Source organism: Labrus bergylta, chromosome 2 (genome assembly GCF_963930695.1).
Source record: "Labrus bergylta chromosome 2, fLabBer1.1, whole genome shotgun sequence".
In the NCBI taxonomy this organism is placed as follows: Eukaryota; Metazoa; Chordata; class Actinopteri; order Labriformes; family Labridae; genus Labrus; species Labrus bergylta.
Window position 1 is genome coordinate 9301251 of NC_089196.1, and position 23360 is coordinate 9324610.

The 23360-nt window shown below is 40.1% G+C and overlaps 1 protein-coding gene across 11 annotated transcripts in view; it reads right to left on the reverse strand.

Moving 5' to 3' along the window:
- The window catches only part of ncor2 (nuclear receptor corepressor 2), a 95889-nt gene that overhangs the window by 48132 nt on the left and 24397 nt on the right, over positions 1–23360 (reverse strand). For all 11 annotated transcript variants that reach the window (XM_065964054.1, XM_065964038.1, XM_065964015.1 and 8 more), the window contains exons 4-8: positions 19380–19557; positions 13362–13544; positions 8811–8924; positions 1642–1698; positions 902–954 (exon numbers count right to left, since the gene is read on the reverse strand). In XM_065964054.1, the coding sequence (XP_065820126.1) occupies positions 902–954; positions 1642–1698; positions 8811–8924; positions 13362–13544; positions 19380–19557 (585 nt within the window). The remainder of the gene's footprint in view (positions 1–901; positions 955–1641; positions 1699–8810; positions 8925–13361; positions 13545–19379; positions 19558–23360) is intronic.

The window sequence follows — 23360 nt, forward strand, 5'->3', positions numbered from 1 at the left end:
TCTATACTCTGTTAGTAGCAATTACACAGAACTACAATCCAAACATGACTTGCACTATCTTTGCATCTGTCTATGTACATGTAGATACTTTAGACTTAAAGGGGTTGCTAATGTTTGACATTATAGTTTTTCTGTAAATCTCTCATATATATATATATATATATATATCATACTCAAACTAAACTGCATGCTGTTTCAGTGATAAAAGTCCAAACTGCCCTCACGTTTAGTTCAGTAAGTTGCTTTAAAACTGAGCTTACATAATGATCATTTCATATCCCCCAGGATGTCCTCTTAGCAGTCTGCCAAAGGGGAAGAGGGAGTTGAGGTCAGACCAGCTGCAAATATACAACAGCTACGAGGAAGTAACAACTGCTCAGGTCAATAAGTACCTGTTCTGTTTGTAGTGGAAGTCATTTTAGTGTCACAAAGAACGAGAAAATACTTGAATTCCCCCAGGCTAATGAAGAATACCACTTCAAATAATGTTTCTTACAATGCAAACAAACATGCCCTAGGTGCACTGGTTAAGCTCAGCTGGTAGAGCAGGATCCCAGTATACTGAGGCTACAGTCCTGGTCGCACTGGTCACAGGTTCAACTTTCGTTCCTGATGCTGTTTCACACGTTCTCTCTCCCCACACACCCTGTGTTTCAACATCTTTCTTACTCAAACATGTTCTGATCTTCTAACATTTGAAAGGTTCAAACTCTTTTGTCAAGTACATTAACATGACATGATGATTATTTACAATTGATGATTATTTCAGTATATTAACAAAAAAACAACAACATCCATCTTAGAAATGTGTGGTGACACCGTTTGTTCATCAGCCTATCTAAAGATGAACGTCATCTCCTCATAGAAACAGGTGTGTAGGCATGTGAAGAGAAAGACTCACATCTTGATGTTGTCATGGTACTGCTTGGTGTCAGATGGCTGATTGTACAGAGGCTGCAGGAAACAAACAAATAAAGCAGTTATGCATACATTCAGTTGTGAAGGTTATAAACAGAAACTGATAAATACTGCTCACATGCAAAAAAAAAAAAAAAAAACTAAATGCAGGATATCAGGACATTGCAGACGTTTGTTGTTAAATAATATCAGTGACCTAAAATTCTGACAGAAGTAAAATAACTTGATCAACATCAACAGATGTTTACATGTTGCTTAGATTAATTGGGTGAATGTAAGTTTAAGAGGAATATGTATTGATCAATTTGTAGGCTGACAGAACAGTAGGGATTTGAGCAGATTTTGTATTTTAAGTGTAGGAGTATTAGGAGAGTTTTTAAATAGAGTGAGGTGAAAAGTTATCTGCAGGGTTGAGTTTCATTTACTCAGCAGGTTTTGGTACAAGCGATCCATTACCGCTGCTCCCTGGTGTGATTTCACACAATGTTCAATATTGCTTAATGGAGCTTTGAAATTAATCAGATATTTTGACTTCATTATTTCACACTACGGATAAGAACAATATACTTCAGACTTAGTCGCCATCTCTTTAAAGCATCCCGCTGGTCTTATAACAAGATTTTTTTTTTTTTTTTTTAACCATGCCAAAACAAAAACACATGCGAGCAGCAGAAACAGAATACAAAACCAGAAATCAGACTTAGAATCAAAGCCTCCACTCACCAGTTCTACCCTGGGTCCCAGTCCCTCCAGTACCCTGTGAGCCTCTTCTGCCTTTTTCTGGAGAGGGAACATAAACAGAGGTAGTACATTAGCCGGCTGCCTGCACTTCTGCCATCACCAAGGCAACACAGTGAGCATGCTCACTTGATCACCGAGGCTACATCGCTGGATGGGTGAATGGCTGGAGGTATGGAGGGATGGAGAAATGGCTGCAGAGACTATTATTAGAGCTTTTAAAAGCAGGCCTAGCCACAACTCCTTGTCTCAGCTTCCTCTCTCTCCTCCGGCAGAAAAAAAAAAAAAGAAGGTTTAACTCACCTCCCCTGAGCGGAGAGAGGTAGAGAAAAAGAGCAGGCAGCCAGGATAACAAGTGGGAGTGGAAGAGAAAGTGAGTGGGAGAGGAAGAGGGAAAAAAAAAGTCAGGGAAAGGAGGAGGGGGCTAAAGGGCTTTGGTGCTTATCTCATAAGAGACAGAAGATTTGACCTCCAGCTTTCTACCTACAACAATCAGCCTCAAAACATGAAAATCCTGGCAGAGAGTGTGAAGACAAGATGAGAGGTGTTTGGAAAGGAAGCTGTGCAGTAAAACAAAATTCACATCTGTGTCTGTGGATGATCCCCCCCCCCTCATAGAATTATATTTAGCTCGATCAGACAAACGTGTGAGCAGTGTCCCAGACTGCCCCCTCCATGTTCGCTCCACTTTTTCTCATTTCCCTCTCTCTGCTTCATCGATCAAACAGACTCTCCTTAGTGACACGCCACATGCTCTGTTGCTTTCCATCTCACTTCATTTCCTTCAGTGACCGCACTGTGAGGATGTCAGGGCTGACACGTTCGCAGACAGGAGGGTAGGACAGTGAGGGAGAGAGGTTTTTTAACGCTGATAACAAAGACCAAACCTGCCAGAGCGTATGTGCACATCAACTTTTATTCCTCAGCAGCCTCTCTGTCATGCTGCTTCCTTGTCTTGTTCACTCTGTCTTCATTGTGGAGGTAACGCAGGAGGTGTTAGGGATTTACTTCAAGTCTCACGCTAACATACTTGGATGTAAGACCCCAGAGCAGCTCACGCACTCAGATTAACTTGAGTCAATGCAGTTTTCCAACTGGGTCACATTTGAGGAGGCAAATCAGTGAATGGCCAAAGTTTTAAAATGTCCCTGAACATCCCGCTTAAATGTAATAACATGTTTAAATATAATGCAACAACTTAGTGTCATTATTCTTCACTTTGCTTTGCACTGATCCAAGATTTCCTCATTCCTGCTGCTTCCTCAACATTGTTTACATAGACAAAAATACTCTGAACAAAAGTCTGAGCAGAATAAAAATAATGATGGATCAATATCCATGTACATGCTTGATTTAACCATGTCTTTCTGGATGGGGTAAAACTATTCTAACTGCACATGTCTTTTCTGAAATCACGGAGAGAGATTGGGGAACAACATGCGGGAAAGGAGCCACAGGTTGGACTTGAACCCGGGCCACCTGCTTGGAGGACCACAGCCTGACATACATGGGGTGCGCGCACAACTGCGCCACCAACGCCTCCTAACTGCACGTCTGATGGTCCGTCAAACCTGCACTCTCCCGCCGTTTTTCGATTGCAGGGCAATTATGTACTGCTGAGATTTCTACATTATAAAGAAGAGGAGAACGAAAAAAAAATAAGAAAGGTTGAAATAAATTCAAAGTCACAGAAGTTGAGTGAAAGAGGGAGGGCGGAGCTGCAATATCTGGAGATGTACAGCGACAGCAGTGTACTAGACCGAAAATAATAATAAAGGAATAATCACACATCAGGGCTTGATTTCTGCTTGAAATGATCTACCTCAGGAGGAGAACTATTTTGAGACACGCCCATTAACAGACACATATAGGCCTACCTGACAAACTTCAAATCGGAGATCAATTTCTCACAAGCTAGAGCACATTTCTATGTATGTTAACAGGAAGGAACAGCTTGTTTTGCTGCTATTTCAGACAGATAAGACCGACAGGACAGCACTGTGCATGTCAGAATGCTTTTATTCGGATTAAATGCTTGATGCATGAACACAGACGTCATACCTCGATTATTATATTTAGCCTCCATGAAAACAGTGAAATTGGAATCCCAAATCTGAATGATTTAAATCAGACTGAATAAATGTTGTACATGTTAACAAAGCTAGTGAGAAGGTGTAAGTGTAACAGGCTGCAGAGTGTTGCCTCACAGAGCTCAGTCACTACAGCAACAGTTCATGAACAGCATTATTAAAAACAGCCTCTCATCCTAAGGCAGAGGGAAAGCTCAAGGTTGTCTCTTTATTTTCATTTTTCAAAACTGCATGTTACTGACCTTAAAACTAAAATGCTAAAAATGACACATTTAGCAAAGAGGAGAGGGGTTAATGAGAGCCAACAGAACTTTACTCTACAAGTGTGGATAATTACACAGAGAGCACTGCTGATCTAGTAAATTCTCTGATGATCCATCTCCACCACACAATTACAAACACACACAGAACCTCATTACAAAACCAATTGAGAGGCATTCTCCATTAATTCAGTTGGTATTTGAGGCATTACTGATACTTGTACCTGAATGTGGCCATGAGTGTATTTCATTATATGAACATGCTGTCTGGCATTTAGAAAAATGTTGTTCTCCCACGGGGATTGCATGATTACTATTTTTAAGCATGTGAGAACTTGGCACAAACCTACCAAAATAACAATGTGGGTGCAAACGCCACTAAAATCACATCACTTTTACTATCTCCCATTTAGAGAAAAATCAGGGGAAGAGATAAAAAAATAAAAATAAACCTTACATCATAATACTGCACGGACAAGAGGATTTAGCATAGCTCAACAGATTATTGAAAATGCAGTCTCACTGGGGCTGCCTTCTCTTGTGTTTATGCCCATGACAGCCATGTCCCTAAATATAAGAACAGTGAATTGGCGTCAAGCCGACCCTGAGGTTTGACAGAGGGCTATCAGTGAAAATGTGACTGTAAACCTGTCTGTGAGAGCTGGGGACACTGATCACAGCGGGGACAGCCGACACCATAGAGACACCAGCTTAAAGGCATGCAGAGGCTGGAGTAATTATGAACAGGTGCTTGTACTCACACATACACCATGTATGAACATAAAATACACATTCTACAGGCTTAACACATACTAACATTTACTCACTTCATGACTGAAGACTGAAAATCTATCCAGTATCAAAAGTCAAGCTGTTATGTGTTCAAGCCTGATGCTAAATCAGCTCATCAGCACTCTTATAATGTTACTGCTTTTACATTTTTAAGATTATTTTTGGGTCTGTTGCCTACAAGAAGTACAGATGAAGAGGGCGACAGGAAACGTCGCAAAATGCAGAGTTTTTGCCCTAAAACTAACTTTGATTTATTATTTTACATCTAACAAGAAACTGTTAAGTCAAACTGAAGTTTAGAATAAGTAAAAATGGATTACAATTAACTTAATCCACCTCAAATGAAGAAGTCGGACTGGATCATTACAGTAAACTCTTTTAAATAAGCATTACCTTACATGATGTGTGATAATGATTGCATGATTAGAGCCAATGCTTTGATTATATCTGCAATATAACTGTTAAAGGAATCAAAAAACAAAGGCTGAATGATTTTCTTTTTCTCTTACCTTAGGGTTTATTTCAATATTATGTTTGTATTCATATCAAATGTGTTTCTCCCTCTAAATTAATTTAGTTTCTGCTCAATTTATCCACGCACACTCACAGACAGACACAACGACTACACCTTTCGTTTTGAAAAGTTCTACTATTTCTAGGAGTTCAGCACAGAATCAGCAGCAAGCAGCTGTACATTAACATTTTAAAACGAAGCCAAGAGAAGAGAAGATCACATCAGCTTCATAGAAAGAGAGAGACAGAGAAGGTCCACTGTGCACATCTGCGCTCTCTCTCGCTGTCGTTGTCTCGCACACGCAGTAATTTTATGAATAAATGAAAAACTAAATAAAAACAGGTCAGACTTGGAAATATACTTCGGGCGGCCATAAATTTACTTGGGCAGCCTGCCCAGGTATCGTCTATGTGTGGGGAAACACTGGAGTAATTACAATCACATTACTGCAATATATGCTGTATAATGTGATGCAGGGCTGAATCCATTTTCCCTACATCCCCAGTTTTAGTTGTATTTCAAGCTGTATTAACTGAAATAAGCTGCAAAGTGCTTTTTTGAGTTATAAAAATGTTTTTGGTGCATCACCAAACTCAGGGAGGAGCAGCTGATTGCTCTGATTTGCATTATTGCAGGAAAATTGAGATGATGTAATCAGGTGTATAATCTGGCAAATGGAGAGGATGTTCATGGTGTCTTGTATACTGGTAAGATTCAAAAATACAGTGTAAATTCAGCTGACTTAATGTTTATTCATATTTTATTACGAATGCTACAAAGCTTTTCTAACACAAAGCTGAAGATTCAAGTTCAGTCCAGGGTAAGAGGGAGAGGGAGAGGGAGAGGAAGAGGGAGAGAGTGAGAGAGAGAGAGAGAGAGAGAGAGAGAGAGAGAGAGAGAGAGAGGGAGAGGAAGAGGGAGAGAGTGAGAGAGTGAGAGAGAGAGAGAGAGAGAGGCAGTAGGCCAGAGTACATCCAGGCAGTAAGAGGGAAGTGGAAAGTGTTACAGAGGTCAAGCTGCATTGTGGAGTAAGCTATGAGTCATTCCTAAACATCAAGCCTTCCAAAATGGTCTTGAGCAATCTGCAGTGTCCTGCTGTTACATAAAAATGCTGTGATTTAGCTGCACTTGATAACAGTGAGGGGGAAAGTCATGAAGGACACTCCCTGTACTGTGCTTTTCCATTTTAAAGGGCTGCTCAGGACTTTGTGGCAGTTATCTGGGAACACCTGAGCAGGTTAGAGTGCCATGTCACAAATACATCCCCAGAATTGATATTTAGATTAAGTATCTTGCTCTATGACACTTAAAGCATTGTGCACAAAAAAGGTGGAGTGCTCGGGAAAAGGACACTGGGCGCTGCAAACGCTCTCTCCTCATTGGGAAAAACTGAAAAAAGAAGCTGGCACAGGTGGACACAGTCCTTAAACTAGGTCCTCCTTTGACATGTATTTTCTTTTCACACTACATTGCTTTACTATTCTATGAAATGATTTGCTTTGAATGTGTCAGAGAAGCAGCTTTTTTTTCCTCTTAGCTGTGAAGATTTAACATTACTCCCAGTTTCCCAGCGGGGTTTGTTCAAAGCGACTGAATCTGGGCTGTGATACAGTGAGAGAGGAGCTCTCTGCTTTGAATGCCAATTCCAGTAAAAAAAAAAAGAAAAAAGAAAAAGAAAAAAAAAAGGCACTTTCGCACTTCACCACAAGGGGGACTGAGAGCACTGAGAATCACTCAACTAATCCTCTGCACAGCGCTCTGCTGCACATAAGCATTTCTGAGACTAGGACACAGTTAACAAATTCAAATGTCTTTATATGACCTCTGAGCTGCAAGGGTTATCTTTCCTTGAAAGAACAGGGAATGTGCTATTCTTGCATAGCTGATAAAAGATCGGTTTCAGCTCGTCTGTGCATGTTACACGTGTGATTCATCATGCCTGCTATGTTGACCTTTAGTAGCCTTTTCTGTTAGGCAAGAGTCCCGCCTCGTTATGACAGTAAAGAGTGGGAGGCTCAGGTAGGACATGAACACACTTTGGAACTTTTTGACGAAGGCTTTTGAGGATTACAGAAACCAAGTAAAAGAAAAAAGACAGTTTTTCCTGGAAAAAAAAAATCTCCTCAGAGACTTGAGTCTAATACAAGGTACAGGAGTCATCCTTATTAGGGATGGGGACATTTCATTATTTTTAACAGGAATCACTAATTATGCAAGTCTTTATCAATACCACTATTGATACTTGTGCATTATTTGGCTGATAGACAAGACGGCAATATGTTTTGATTAGAACTGGATTTGCCTTCAGTGCTTATTAAATGACTGTTGCTGTGTAAACAAACATAGGTCTTTAAGTTTCTCACCAACATCTTGATTTTATTGACATATATGACATTACATTTAAACACATCATGATGACGTTTTGTTAACCTTTGTCTAATAGTCATTCCACAGACTTGACCTTGGACATATTATAAAGCAAAGTAATGTCACATCTTTGAGTTAGCTAGATAGCTTTTATCCTGCCAATTTCAACAGGGATTTCAACATTGGTTTATTTTTTTTAAACTAACGGCACTGGCTATAACGTTTGGGTGAGCTTACTCTAGCTGCTTTGAGTGGAGGAGGAAGATAACTGTACGAGTTGATGGGAGTTTTTTTCAAACATATGATAGTCAAATTCAATTCAATTGAAAAAACTTTATTTGTCCCCGGGGGGCAATTCAAAGGCACACAGAGCAGTAAATTAACAACAGTGCAAGTAAACGAAACATTTTAAACTAAATATAAAGTGTCAATTTAAATACAACTTAAAGTTACTGCAATTTGGCTTTCATTTGATGCACAGTGTTGATGTGCTTGGCCATGGAGGTTGTGTTTCCACCCTCAAGCAAGAGAATTGTTTGCAACATAAATTGCATTTCTCCTCCTCCTCATCTGTTGCTTAGGTCAAATGTAGCTAAACTTAAAGACATCTTTGCACATTCAGCCATCCCCACAAGCAATTGATCACCAGGACTCTTGTCTGCGTGGTTAAATATCTGTTGGCTAATTATTACTTCTTATGCAAAAACCTTATTAGGCAATGTACAGTATGTTTGTGATTTCATATGAAAGACATGAATCGACTGAAAATAAGACACCACGTTAAAGGACCCTCATCAACGAGACGCAATGGCAGTATCAATTTACTTAAACTTCCTTCATAGAACCTGGTTGCGATCCCCATCCCTTACCCACACTTTGTTGGCACAATCACACATCAGAAAGATGAGTGTTACAGCGTTACTTAGTTTAGTTTGTTGTCTCGCATCAGCAGAGTAAAAATAAATCAAACCATGGTTTAAAGTCAACCAGCTCTCTCTCTCTCTCTCTATTCATTACCACAAGTAAATGTCAAACTTGTTTATGTGATCAAGTTAAACCACTTTCAATTATAAGGTAGTTTTGGCTCAGTAGGGGCTGAGTGCATGTGGTGCATGTGTGTATTTTACTGACCCTGTTCTCGTCATAGATGATCTGCACCAGGCTGCGGTGCTTGGCCTCGCTGGGTGGAGGTGAGATGGGCCGCTCCGGCTCATGGGGCTTTGCAGCCTCCTCCTCCAGCTGTTGCTGTAACACACACAAAGATGATGGTAAGCACTTTACAAATCAGAACAAGGCCAGCATCTTCCAGTAAGACATGTGGCTAACCAGTTCCTGTTGGAAGGTTAGAGAGAGAGTGTGTGTTAGAGGCTGTCCCTCTCCTGCAGGGACCAGACTAACTGTCCTATTAGCTGTAATGGCTATTAACTCCCTGGGGCCTTGTTAATCAAAGAGTTACTACAACAGGCTGTAAACAAAGCCAAAGCCTGCTGTGAAGCTGGAACATCCAGTGAGAGAGAGAAACTACAGAGGGAGAGGGAGAGGAAAAGGAAAATGTAGGAGATAAATATCAGACGATGGTTAGAAAAACAACGTCCTTTAAATAACTAATCCATCTGCAGATTGTTTTAAGTTAAAAAAAAACAGAACAGTGATAATTAGGAAGAAATGTTCACAAACCACAGGCATCAAGTTAGAACTCTGAGGTGGCAGAAAAATAAACTGAGGATGTAAAACAGACAATCTGGCTGGTTAATTTTTATGTTTCAATGCCTATCACACATTGTTCACTCAGTCATTCTTTTTCCTTCAATCTTTCCCTGAAGCTCTTTTTGAAGAGCAGAAACCTTTAAAGAAGCTAAAGGACATGTACCATAGGTATTTAAGCTGCATTCGGCTCTCACTGCACATTTTCTGCATTGTTTTGGAGCCTGGATAGTTTTTAGAAGCTGAAACAGCCAAATGTAAATAAAACCATGATGATTAGAGAGAAACTGATATCCATTCTGTGCAGATGTTAAAAACTCTCAACACTCCTACCCTTAACTACAACAATATGATTGATTGTATTATTTAGGTGTCATGCACACAAAGTACCCTTCCCCTCATGGGTTTATAAGAGACCAGAATCTCAGCTGCAGTGAGCTGTAGTCCTCTTCTAAAGTACAACTCAAGTTTTCATAATCATCTAACCAAAAGAAATGTAAATTAATGGAAGACATTTTTCTGAATAAGTAGCATTTGGATGTAGCCACTTTCTCCCTTCTGAAATAATAATAAGAAACAAGACAGATACGGCTCAAACGCTGAAATTATTTGGACTTTAAATTTTCCAAAGCAATTTAAGAAACAGAAGCATTGCTAAATACTGTCATGAAATTGCTGCTGTATGTACCTTCCAGCTTACATTCAAGTCTTTAGCTTTGTAACTCATCAATGTGTCTGTGTGAGTTAGCACCACCTATTGTGTTCAAACTTTGGTGTCCCAAACCAGGGTATAATTAGGACATCTAGTAATTAAATAACAAGAACAATTCATGTGTTGAATTATATATGATATTTGATACTGATTTAAAATTCAGGTTAAAAGCCTTTACTTAAAGGTCTGTTCAGTGTATTATCCTGCTTACGGTCGGTTGTTACAGTATATAAAGAGCAAGACCAAATGTTGACTGTTATCAGTTAAAGTAAAAAAAAGAGGATCATTAGGCAACCACTTTCTACTTCAATTAACTTACATACTGAGAGTCAACTTAGAAGTGTCATGAGCACCAAATTCTGTCTTCATTTTAACTTTATGAGATTTCAAAACTTTGGATTTTCTACCAGAATTGAAAAAACATATACATTTTACGAGGAACAAAAGACTTAAAGCACCATAATTGCCTGCTGAATGAACAAAACTTGTGATATCAGAAACACCCTCTGACATCATACCTTGCATAACAAAGTGTTTGGACACCGTTATTGCACACTCGAGTCTATAATCTTGAGACAGCAGCTGAGTGTATTCAGCCATAACAAGCTGTCTGTAGGCCGAGGCTATGTGTCCCTGAGTGGCATGCATGTAGTGGATATACAGTAAAGACAGCCCCCTACTCCCCCTACTCCTCTTCAGGGCTTCAGGGAGGGGACAAAATGCGTCCCGTCCCTAAAATCAAGAGGATCCACATGAGAGCAGAGCATGATGGAACATCATGCGTCATGATAGGCCTGGATAAGCATCTTGTGAGCAAAACACAGACATTCCCACCCCAGAGTAAAACTAAATAAATCAGCCATCCTTGGCTTGGCAGACACGACACAGGCTGGCGGTAACTTTAGCTGTTACCCCCGCCTCTCCACTGACTATGCCAGGACTCTTTAAATAAAGTTTTACCGTGACACTTCATTACTCCAGATGTTTTAATGCTTGAAGAGAGCCAAACTGTAAGAAAATATCCATATAAACACTGTGTGTGTCTTGAGAGAAGGGGGTAGGGTCTTGATTTGTGCTTGTAAGCAGCAGAGCTTGGCCTCTCGATCATTCACAAGTTTTAACTTGCAAGTTTATTTTGCAGCTTCATTTATTTCACACTAGTGCTAAATCTTTTCTATTACCAAAGAGCAGCGTATGATCAGTCAAGGTGGATGCTTCTCAATAATCTGGCAAACATCACTGCATCAGGGGAAATTAGTTTGTTGGCAGATTTGATCAGCTTAAGCCAATTTACTTTAACTTCAAACAAAAAAGTCAAAAAATACTAAACTAAGTACAGAAAGCTGATTGATAAGTTCATCATGATCAAACTTATTATCAATATTGTTTGCTTATCAAAACAAAAACACCTACAAAGCAACATCCAGGATTTTTAAGATACATGGCAGCTTTCCATTCTTCATTTCTTTTGCGGTGTTCCTATTTAGACTGTTACACACTGCTGCACAACAATTTCCCTTGGGATAAATTGAGTTTTTTCCCATCATCTATGAGTCATTGAAGCCAGCTTTAGCTCAAGCTACGACAGTAGAAAGATGTCAGGATTTCATTTACAAGAGTCAATTGTGAGCAATAATAATGTCTGAAATGATGATTTCTTATTTTAATGATAGAGTAAATGAACAGTATTTCAATATAACAGCATGCACGGTGGGGGATTCAGTTAGAAAGAGTGAGCTCCACCACACAGTTCCTCTGAAACATGGCAGGCAGCCAAAAATCAGACCGTGTGGCAGGGATATGAGTGGTTTAGCAGTCACAAAACCTCTGCCATAATCCTCCTCCTCCCCCAGGGAAACGGTTATTTATAGCCTTATATATTTTTAACCTACTTTTCTCCTGAATAAAAAGCAAAAGAGAGGAGAAGAGAAAAGGGAATGCAGCTGCCTGGAGGACTGTGTGTGCAGAAATGTGGTGCACTGAGCAACAAACAGCCACAGAACTTGAATGCAGCGATTACAACAAAGCAAAGTCTTATTAAGACTTCAGTGCTGCCAACTGAAGTCAGGCAGGGAAAGTCGCACTAAACCCTACGTGATCATTTTAAACAAGCCAAACACTGCTAATGAAAATATGTAACAAGGCGTCCAGCACTTTGACATCTACAATCACAACAAATAAACTCTTCAGAACCTTTATGTGCTTTTAGGCATCCTGCTCACGTGGTCAACAGATGTGCTGATTGCATATTAAATGAAATGATTACCGATTTTAAAAACGTAACAGACATAAGGACAGTTTCAAACTATTTTTAACATTACAATCCTCCGAACCCAAACACTAAACGATCTGACCACACACCTGCCATTTGTAGTTATGATTTCCCAGTGTGATTTCCAAAGACACAAGATCTCACAGAAACTCATGTGATCAAACGTGACTGTAGAAGGCACTATAATGGCACGTGTGTTGTTGCCATATTTCCACTTGGATCGGAACATAGTAATGTTTATATATGTTTTTGAGCTGTAAAAGTATGTAACATCCAGTTGGTGATGCTTCACGGTCTGCTCGCTCTCATTGGCTGTCGCGGTTTACTCCTTCGGAGGCCGCTCCATCTGTAATCGTAACATTTGTTTTTTACAATTCAAGATCGGTAGGCTACGACTCTATTTGGGAGCAGTAAAACAATCGTATTGACACCACACACTTGAGCACTGTTTGGACAATTTATCGTCGCCAAAATGCCTTAAATGGGGTCACATAATCCTAATGGTTTGGGCAGGGGGCGCCGAGAAAACAGGCCTAAAATCGTCCAGTGTGTAGCCAGTCTAACTGTATAAAACAAAAACAACACAAGAAACATCATTGAAGCACACAGTATAAGAAATGTCCGTCTGTCTCCTATAATTCATATGTTGCAACCTAGGAAGGCCAAATCCTCTGCAAAACTCTGCCATCTTTGCGTTGCCAAATTTCTATTTTAAAGTGAATGAAAGTATGTAAACACACCAGGCAGAGCTCAATAAAGTTGCTAGAGAACTTCATCTTTTGTCATCTAGGTTAAAAGGCCCTGTCAGTTGGACATGTTCCCAACAACAGATCAATCCAGTGGTTTAGTGGAGTTACTCTAGTCATCAGAATGGTGAAGGATAAATCATTGTGAGAATCAAAGAGCTAAGCAGAAAAAATATTATATAATATATATTGACAAAGCATCAGTTTACACATTTTCAATTTGGGATCAGATCAATGAGTGTGCAGACCTGTTTCTTGCGAAGCTTGCAGATCTGCTGCTCCACCATGGTGATCTCCCGGTCCACGCGGTCCATGTTCTGAATCAGCTCCTCCTTTGAGAAGCGAGCCGGCACCAGATCCAAGTCAGGGTCCATATGGACCGGGCTCACGGGGGAGATTGGCTCCAGCTTTCCCATGGCACTTCCACGCTCCTATTGAAGAAAAGCAGAGAGGAACATTAGGAGGTTTAGAATACCCTCTTCAAAAGTACTTTCTATTTTATGCTTCATCAAAAGTCAAACGAAATAAATTCAAATACAGTGTGATGGGAGAGGAAAGATGAATTAACTCTCTTGTTTAAACTTCTCCCCTCCTCTGATTGCAAGGTCTGTAGGTTACTCTACAGGAGATTATCCCAACAGTCTGTGCATCATTTGGAAGGTAACACACGGCAATAATTAAGTCCTCTGAGTGATGAAAGCCAGCGTAGTGTCTCAGTGTCACTCGACCACACTAATGAATATGAGGTCACAGCCTCCCTCGCTAGCATAATGCATGCATCTTATTAAGCCCTGGCAGCTGGCTCTGTTTAAGAGACTTTGTTTGAAATGTGAAATAAAACGCCTTTGGGCTGTAGAGGGGAATTCAAAGGCCAGTACTACATGTGTGCAGTTAATATCTGAATTGTAATAGTCTTCTGGCAGAACAATGGAAATGGTGTGCGTGTGTCAGTCAAACAACACACAGGGCAGCTCATCAACAGAGCAGTGGTAATAATGAGAGAGTTGATGAATGATGCATCAAACCATTGATCTCAGGAAGAGTATAGTACTGTATAGTCCATGCTAGGGCTGGGAATCTTTGGGTGTCTCACGATTTGATTTGGATTCTTGGGGTCAAGATTCGATTCAGTATCGTTTTTTCAATTCAAATTGATTCTGGATTCATTGATCCATGGGTTCAAAATCTATTTTTGAATGAGTACATACTTTAAGATCTACTCCAGTCATCTGTGGGACTGGCTGAATTTCATGTTGCTATTTGCCATTCTACTGAGTTAAAGAGCTAGCCTTAGCACTTAGCAGGGAGTGACTGATTAGCCCAAAAAAAATAAAAAAATATTTTTGGAAGTTATGAATCGATTTTAAATCTAAGAAGAATCTTGATTTTTACAGAAATGTATTTTCCCACCTCTAATCAATGCACACACCTTGTGAGAAAACACTTCTCACATTATGAAGCTCTCATGAGGCCACGATGAACCGTCCTTCGTCTAAATAACAGCAACCACAACTGATTTTACAGGAAGAGGTCATTAAGCCACTGAAAGTGTTGAGTGTGCAAAAATGTGACCTACTAGTAATTCAGTTTAACCTCAAACTGAAATTATACAGAAAAGTGGTGTAAACAGAGAATTTGTGTGTCCCGTTTAAATCTGAGGATGTTTATATCTAGCGGTGTACCCATCCCCACCTCGTGATCAGTGACCTGCTGATCCTCTAATATATATTAAATTGTATGCCCGTGTCAGATTGGTACACAATCTGCACATTTAATGCGATACACACATCAACACAAACACTAAAGAGACAAGCACACACACACACACACGTTAACACGGCAGCACTGTGGACATGAGGTGCCCATTGAGGTTGAAAAAGCATTGAACATATTGACACTGAACTGACCACTGATACAGGCTACGTGTCCCCTGCATGTAAAAGTGTACGGGCTACAGGGGACGCTGCTGCACAAACCACGACATGGCGCTAAAGGCAGACACTGAATCACAGATTTGAAATGTGTTTAATCCTGCTATCAGCAACCCCTTGTCCAGGTGATTGTTCATGTAAACATACTGGCGGTGCGGATGTGCTGCTGATCGTTTACTTTAAATCGGCTACACCTGCAGCGCTCACAGTGTTTTGTGAATCACAGACAGGGTGAGCTTTCATTTGGGCTGTGATAACGAATCGATTACATTTTTTTAAATGGATTATTAAAATTGGCTGCAACAAACTGGACTATCGCTTTGTTGTGTTTCCCGATTCTTCCATCAATCGCAGTGATGCGAGCTGATTATGTAGCACACAGACAGCTGAGCAGAGTGTTGTAAATGTACTGTTTTAATAAACTTAAACTACTTAATAATGGTGATAATTCAATGATTAAAAACAATAATTGTTAAACAACCTTTTATCAAAATAAAGACCAGATGTGGCAATCTGAAAGTAGATCATTGATAATAAAAACAATCTTACAACATATGAGTTATGTTTTCGGTAACGAGATGAAACAGGACTTAAGTTTAAGCAGTGCGCCGTCAGTCATTAAAAAAAAAACTATGATATTTTTCTCACTGTGGGTCTAATGTGTCTGTCAAAATACAAGCAGGAGGGAGGACAGGTGTGTGTGTGGGCTCCCAGGCACAGAGCAGGAGGTGCAGGCACATGTGTGAGTGAACGTGTGAGTGTGTTTAACAAGCTAACGAGTCTGGCCAAGCAGTGAGTGACTGAAGTCTGTATGGTATCATCATAGCAATAATCTTTTAATGCTAAGGCTTCTTAATTGAAGAAGAACTTTTACCCCACAATGACAGAACTTCAATTAAGAGTCATCAGTATGTATGTCATCAGTATTTATGTGAGGTAAAGCAAATATATTTTACACCCATTGTAAAACAAATGTATTTTTTGTTGTTGTTAAAGCAAAGCATGACAACATTTAGTTTGTGATTTAGTTTTTTACAATAACTATTCATACTTTCAGATTATTTTAACAGGTCAGGGACATTCAACCTTTCTTACAATTCTTACAACCTGTTTTTGCTTGAACCTCTATAGCTTGAATGACTGATGGTTCAAATTAAATAAGAGAAACCTAGAATTATGCATTCATTTTTCCTCTTGTACCAAACTGGAACCAAACAGTAACCCCAAAGACTGAACCTAACAGTGACCTCAGTTACACCCCTATGAAAAGCAGTTCTCCTCAGATTATGTAAGGTGTCCCCACCTGATCTTGTGTCCTATATTGTCCCTGTCAAAATGACAGCAGCACATCAGCAGCTACTACACCTGCAGCATAGTGTGAAAAGGTCAAAGGGCAATAGCTAAGCCCCAAACCCAGCACGGCTTACAGCTTATATGGCCCTGACGACCCGAGTCACATTTAGAACATACCATTGCATGTCGTCTTTGGCTGTTCATGTGTCAGGTTATTTCTTTTTAAATAACCTCCAGGTGTTGTAGCGTGTCTGTGTAAATGTGTTCTGTTTATTGAGCACCAGCCTGTCTAACTGAGTCACGTACTCATGAGTATTCACATTCCAGACAACACATGAATAAAGCTCAAAGCATTTAAAGAGACACACACCAAAACGGAGCGTTCTCAGAGAGCTGGTTTATACAGGGTCACAAACCTCCTCTGGTGCTTGATTCATGTTATATTTTGACCAAAGCACAGCACAGATGTTTCATTTGGACCACAAGAGACTGTTTTAAAAAGGTGGAAATATGGGGCATGGGGTATAACATGTCCTTTTTAAGCTAGTTATTAAATAACTACTGATCTCTCTTTATGAAATACTAAAGCGAAAGAGACTAAGAGAGATTCATTCTATAAAGTAATTTTGATGCATGAAACTGCTGCCAGGGATACAGTATGTGCCAGGCACAGTGTTTGACCTCACTCTGCTGAAACAGCCCTTTTTTTAACTTTAAAGATTTTGATGAATGATATATCTGACTGAAGTGAATGAAAGCTGGATAGGATTTGTGTGGAAAAAAAGCAATACCTACACATGTACAGGACTAAACTGGCAAGAAGATCAGACATTAACATTTGTCCACAGGAAGTTCCTAATAGGAGCTTTAAAATAACTTTCATTGCAAAAATATAAAAATGAATGTAATATCACACAAGAGATAGTGATACACTGAATGTCAGCACTGCTGTGATGTAGTCATACGCACAAGGCTTCATGCCTTTTAGATCAAACTGTAAAGACTTCATTTTTTACTTCAAATTCATCTAGTTTTACTTAACTGAACCTTACCTGTTCCCAAGCAACCTACACACTCTCCTGCACTCTATGACTGTGTTTGTTCCCATGGTTACCACAGACCAGCTAATTAGGCAAAAACATTGCAGCGAATCAACTGACAAAACATGATGTGACTCAGGGTCTTCTTGCCTCATGATAGAATTATCTATCTTTTAGATTGAAGCTTCAAAAGTCAACACCAATTCATCTTTGATAGGCAAATACTCACTTTGTCAGCCAAGATGATTTATTGGTCTAGCCAGCCTTCAGTCTTGTCATGAAGGACACCATGCTAGCTTACACAGAACCATTCACACACATTGCCAACAGTGGTCTGAGCAGGATCCCTTTCTTGTGGTTTATTCAACTTTGTCTCATGAAGAGTTGCTTAACAGTATAAGTATGGCCGATGTCAGCGCTCAGTCTTTGAGTCATTTACAGATAGTAGTCATCATTTTTACCCATCAGCACCCAAGTAAACCAAGTCTCTTCTTCTGCTATGATTTTGCACCTTATTCCCTTTCTTACCACTAAGGGTCACATCAGACTCATTGAACATTGGTAACAGTAACTAAACAATGCTTTTGTCCTTCTGTGATTCATTGTCAGTGTGAGTCATAACACAAGTGTAAGCTTTGTCTGATACTACTGGCCTGTACTCCCTCTTTTCCTGTTGGTCTTTGTCTATTACTCCTCCCTTTCCCTTTTCTGCATTCACCCTTTGCCTCATTTTCAGATGCAGCTCTCCCTTCTATCACTCTGTGCACTTGTTCCATGCAGTGATTGCATCTGACATGTCTTATATAATGGGTTTACAGCCCGCTGTGCTCTGAGGGGAATTACTGGCATTCCTGAATATTTCCCTGCTAGCTTAAAAGTCAATGTTTTTTTTCCTGTACCCTCTGTTATTGGTGTATCTATTTACCATTCCTTGGCTGTCTGCCTCCCCTGGCAGATTGAAGCACTGTGTAATGCCAGGAACACCTCCCCATCAGTGCTTCAACACTGCAAGCAAGTCCTTTTGATGTGCAGCTCACACAATTTCATCCTCAGTCTTCAGAAATCTAGGTCAGCTCTATTATTTATTAATTGCTGTTTCACAACTCCCTTAGTCTTCACGCTGCTGCTCACAGGGCTCCAGCTCCTACAAAGCAGAGTCTCATGTCTACGACTTCTGCTGCAGCACGTCTAATAATAATGTGCGGGGCTCAGAAGGAGGCTGCCAGGATTAATCAACCACAAAAGATTTCCACAATACAGTGTGAATAATAACAGGAAATAAGTGGTCAACATATCTGTAAATAAGGCTTAGTAGCAGAATTGAAATCAACTGGTTCATACTTAAAGGTAAGAGTCAGTCGCATTGTTCATTGCAGCTTGTAAACTAGGGATGTAACGGTATCGTCATTTTCATGATGTCGCTACTTTAAAAGTGTCTCAATACCATCATGGACCTGTGATGGTATGAAACAATATCTCTTCAGTTGAGCAGAGCGGATGGATGTGGGAACTACAGATAGCATCTTCCCATGCTGCAATCATCCGCTCGCTGCCTCAGTTTATCGAAAATGGCCGACACCGGCAGTAGTTGCGAGGGAGAACAGAGAGTCGTTGAATTTGTAAATGCTACAGCAACTTTTAAATCTGACTGTGGGAAAGAATTTCGGTTTCCCCGGGTCAGGAAATGAGAACGGAGAAGATGACCAACCAAAAAAAAAAAAATCTATATTTATTTAGACACTGCCAGACTGCAGCAGTTACACGTGGGGGGAAACAAGTAATATGAAAAGTCTTTTGACAAATCGTCAACCCGAAAAGATTTGAGAAGAAATGAGGAAAAAAGTAAGATTGTCTTGCCATATATCATATAGCACAGTATCTCTATGTATTGTGATATAATTGTTATTATTGTGGACCACGTATCACAAATCCTATTTCATATCATATACACAAATATCTCGACATCATGCATCATGCGCTGTATTTTACAGGGACTACTGACCTTTGCCATATCCTCAGCCCCTCCCAGAGGCAATGGCAGCCGGTGGGATGAAGGCCTCATCAAAGACTCTGGTACCATGTCTAAACGAGGCCTTTTGACCTCCGTGTACTCCACCTCTGATTGCCCGCTGTGCTCTGGCAGGTAGAGGTGTTCATAGCGGATATGCTGCTCTTGTCCTCTGTAACACAAACAACAAAGCAGAATAGAAAAGTATGTCAATATATTGAATGTATATCTTTTATGTACAGTCAGCTAAACATAGAGACAAATTTGATCTTCTGAGTGAGAGACTAGGGTCAATGACGATTTAATTTAAACAGAACGGCCAAATTAAATCCCATTAATGCAGGTTCTGTTTAACCACACAGACACATCAGTACAAAATGACACAATGACAATAACCGTATTATTATCTGGCTGACATAATATATACTGTTGTTTTGGTTCAAACCAAAGCACCGTAAAGTTATCAATGAGGACCATGTTCGTAAGATGTAGTGGGTCACTGAGTTGTGGGAAAATTGAAAGAAAGAAAATAAGTCGTAATGGGTGACTCACTGAATCGTAACTGTCTGATGGTTTCAAGTTTATCCTAAGGTAGGGTGTTTCTTGCTAGGCTGTCTATATTCATATACTGTATATGAAGGCAAGTGCTTTGTTTAGAAGTGTAGTTCAAAGCTCAACTATGGCGCTCCCTTTATTGGACCCCAAAACTAGAACTGATCTGGATGGCCGAGAATGCAAAAAATTGCACTGACAGCCGCCTGAGGAGGGGGGAGCAACGCACTGTAATGTGATCTGATCGTGATCCACTGTGTGTGGTGCTAGTGTAAACCACCTTCAGCATATGTTCATCACATTCGTTTAACTCATTAGTTTATTGGAGGGGGGTTAAGATGTGAACTTAAATGACAGCTTCTGAATTTTGACTGCACAAGTTACTAAGAAATGATATTAGGCCCCGTGGAAATGACTCTCTCGGTTCTATTTGAGATAACAGTTCTCTGTCACTGGCCCTGCAGCCAGATGCCAGAATGTCAGTGACTTTGCAGCCTGTGTTAAAATGGAAGAGGCATCTGTAGAGAAGAGGGAAAACACAACCATAATTGCTGGTCCAGGCCCACAACAGTCTAGTGTGTGGTTCCCGTATGTGCCAAGAGCACGGAGCCTGTTCTCTGCACAGCAGGCCGCTGGTGGCGTGGTGTAACAATCACAACAATCCCAAGAGGTTTATAAGGGAGATAAATATGTACTTATGTAATATGAATAAATATACATGTTAAAAATGTATCATGGTTGTAGAGGAAAGAAACTGATTGTACATGGTTATCCATGTGATTGCTTAAGTTAAACCTTAGAAAATAAGGGGATAAAATGAATACCCAGATGGTGTGTGACTTCTTCCCAGAACACATTTTTCCCATTCATTCAGTCAGACACTTCCTCATCTCCATTGAGGGTTGGCACTTACATAATCAGATCATCAAGCACTAGCCCACTCCCACACACACCCCCCCCCTTCTTTCTTTCTCCCCATCCCTCTTGTGAGCGTGCAGAATAATCTGATCCCCAGCGAGGATTTGTCTGGAGGATGACAGAAAGAGATATGTGTGGAGGTGGGGAACTGGGGGCAACACAACACCCCCCCCCCCTTTCTTTTTTACTGGTTTTGGCCCCATTAGGATTGAGCAGAGATCATGTGAACCCGATAGCAGCCTGTTATTATAAAAGCACTACAGCACTTTTGCTGCTGCCAATCTCTGCATAACTCCCCAGAGGAGCAGCTCCACAGCTGTGCACGATACAGACACTGTTAACAGAGCGAGTGGCCAGCAAACTGCACCACAGCTGGAATGAATGAAACAGAAGAGGAGGGACAACGGGTGGAGTCGAAAAAAAACTTCATGCAAAATTTGCTTTAGCCCAAAACTTTTCCGTTCATATTGCTGAACAAAATGTTGCTAAGTGTTTGAAGCAACCAGTGACTCAGGTACTTACAACTAAATGCTTGAAATAAATGTAAACCATATTTTTGAAATTACAATGGAGATCAGAAGGTTACATATAGGAATGGTCCAGAAAAGTAATCGATCACATATTTGCAATTGGGAATTAAATGAAGGAATTTCTAAACCTTTCATCCAAATTCAAACAGCTGTTTTCAAATACTGATAGCATTGATATAAATAAATATATAGCATATAGATATATATATAAATATCGTACCATGGACTTGTTATAGCGATATCGTATTGCAAGATTTTTTTTAATTGTTACATCCCTAGTACTGCAATGCACCTCTGCTCTGCCCATTATTTTTATTTTTATGATCGAGGGTATTTAAAATAAAGTTTTTGTCTCTTACTACCAGACAAAGAGCAGAGGAGGTGACAATGGAGGAGACACTGTCTGAATTGCATAAATACATTTGCAATGTTTCAACATCAAAAACTTTTGCATACTGTCTGAATTTGGGTTATAAAAAATGTTTTAAAAAGAAATTGCCTGAAATTGGAGGCCTGGGACCTTTATTTTTGTTTGCCATGGTTTTAAAGCAGGTATCTATATTGTTTGAGTTTGACTAGAAACGGATCAAAGATTAACATTCTTGCATCGTGACAACCCTAGTGCAAATATCCTGATTTTTTTTTTCTTTCTTTAACAACTGTGCGCATGCTGAGGTCTAAACAGAAGCCCTAAGGATACTACTTTGATATCCATTAACAACATTATTCACAGTTCACAGTTCCATGAGAAGAATAATCACAGCTTTTACACAAACTCATTTTGCAATACTGCAGCAGGTTTGTTTGCACTCTCTGTTCTGGCCTGAAATGACACCCTGTTAAGTGCTTACTCTGTGTTGTTATGCCTGCTGTAAAATGTATTCTCTTCCTTTCTCAAGTAGCCTGGGTGATCTCACACAGATGGGAAGAGGCGGAGTGACTGATATATTGCTTCGAGTTAAGAGGGGCATGAAACAAACACAAGTATAGTGGCCCACAAATGATTATTCTGTGGTGGTTGTCTGACCTATAATTAGGGTTAATTTAGAGCATTAACTAAATACCAAAATGTCCGCTTGTCCTTAGTCCAAGACAACTGAAGAGGAGATGAAGGATATGTAGATGTAACACAGAGAAAAGAGATCACACTTCTCTTATATTCTCACTCAGAATGTGAGAAACCCTGAGCCCGCCACAAATGGAGACATGGTGTACAGAATTACTGAGACTTGTGAAAAAAGGGAGCACACATCTGAGAGCAGAATAGATTGAAGAATCGCCAAGGCCAGAATTACGCTATTCACACTCTGAATGAGAGTGTAGAATAAGGGCTTCAAGCCGGATACTAAGCTCTGTGAAGGAATGTTGAACGCTCGATAGATCTAACTGAAAGACTCACCACCCACGGGCACCTGCCAGCAAAGGCAGTTTATTTCCCAGTCTGCACAAAGAAACTAACTGCTAACTATCTTAAATCCACAGTACAAGTAAACAAGGCATCTATTTTGCAGAAACACAGCCAATATAGTGACTGTCAAAGGCACCAGTCATTGAATGAAGCTATTTAGGAGCTGGTTGAACAGTAAGAGTTTCTTTGTGCGTCAACCCAGAACCAGATTTTCCGTAGTGTGTGTTGCCTGGGCTAAGCTAACCGTTGAGTCTACCAGCTCAGTGCTTTACAGTGAAGACCCTAATCCCATCTGATTGATATTTAAAGACACCGACATTATGCGACGACCACACACTGCTACAGAGTCATTCCACCATCTGCTGTCTGCTGTTATTACTCCATTGTGCTCCCGGAGCTAAAGGTGCACAAATGATCTGGCATATTTGGAAAGACTGGCCCTGCTCTGTACACAACACACTGTACATCTTCCAGCTGTTTTCTAGTAAATTCTGCCTCTTGAAAGGTTACTTTTGTGCTTCTTGCATGTTTTAACATCTGCCAGAAGATTTGCCATGACAATCAACT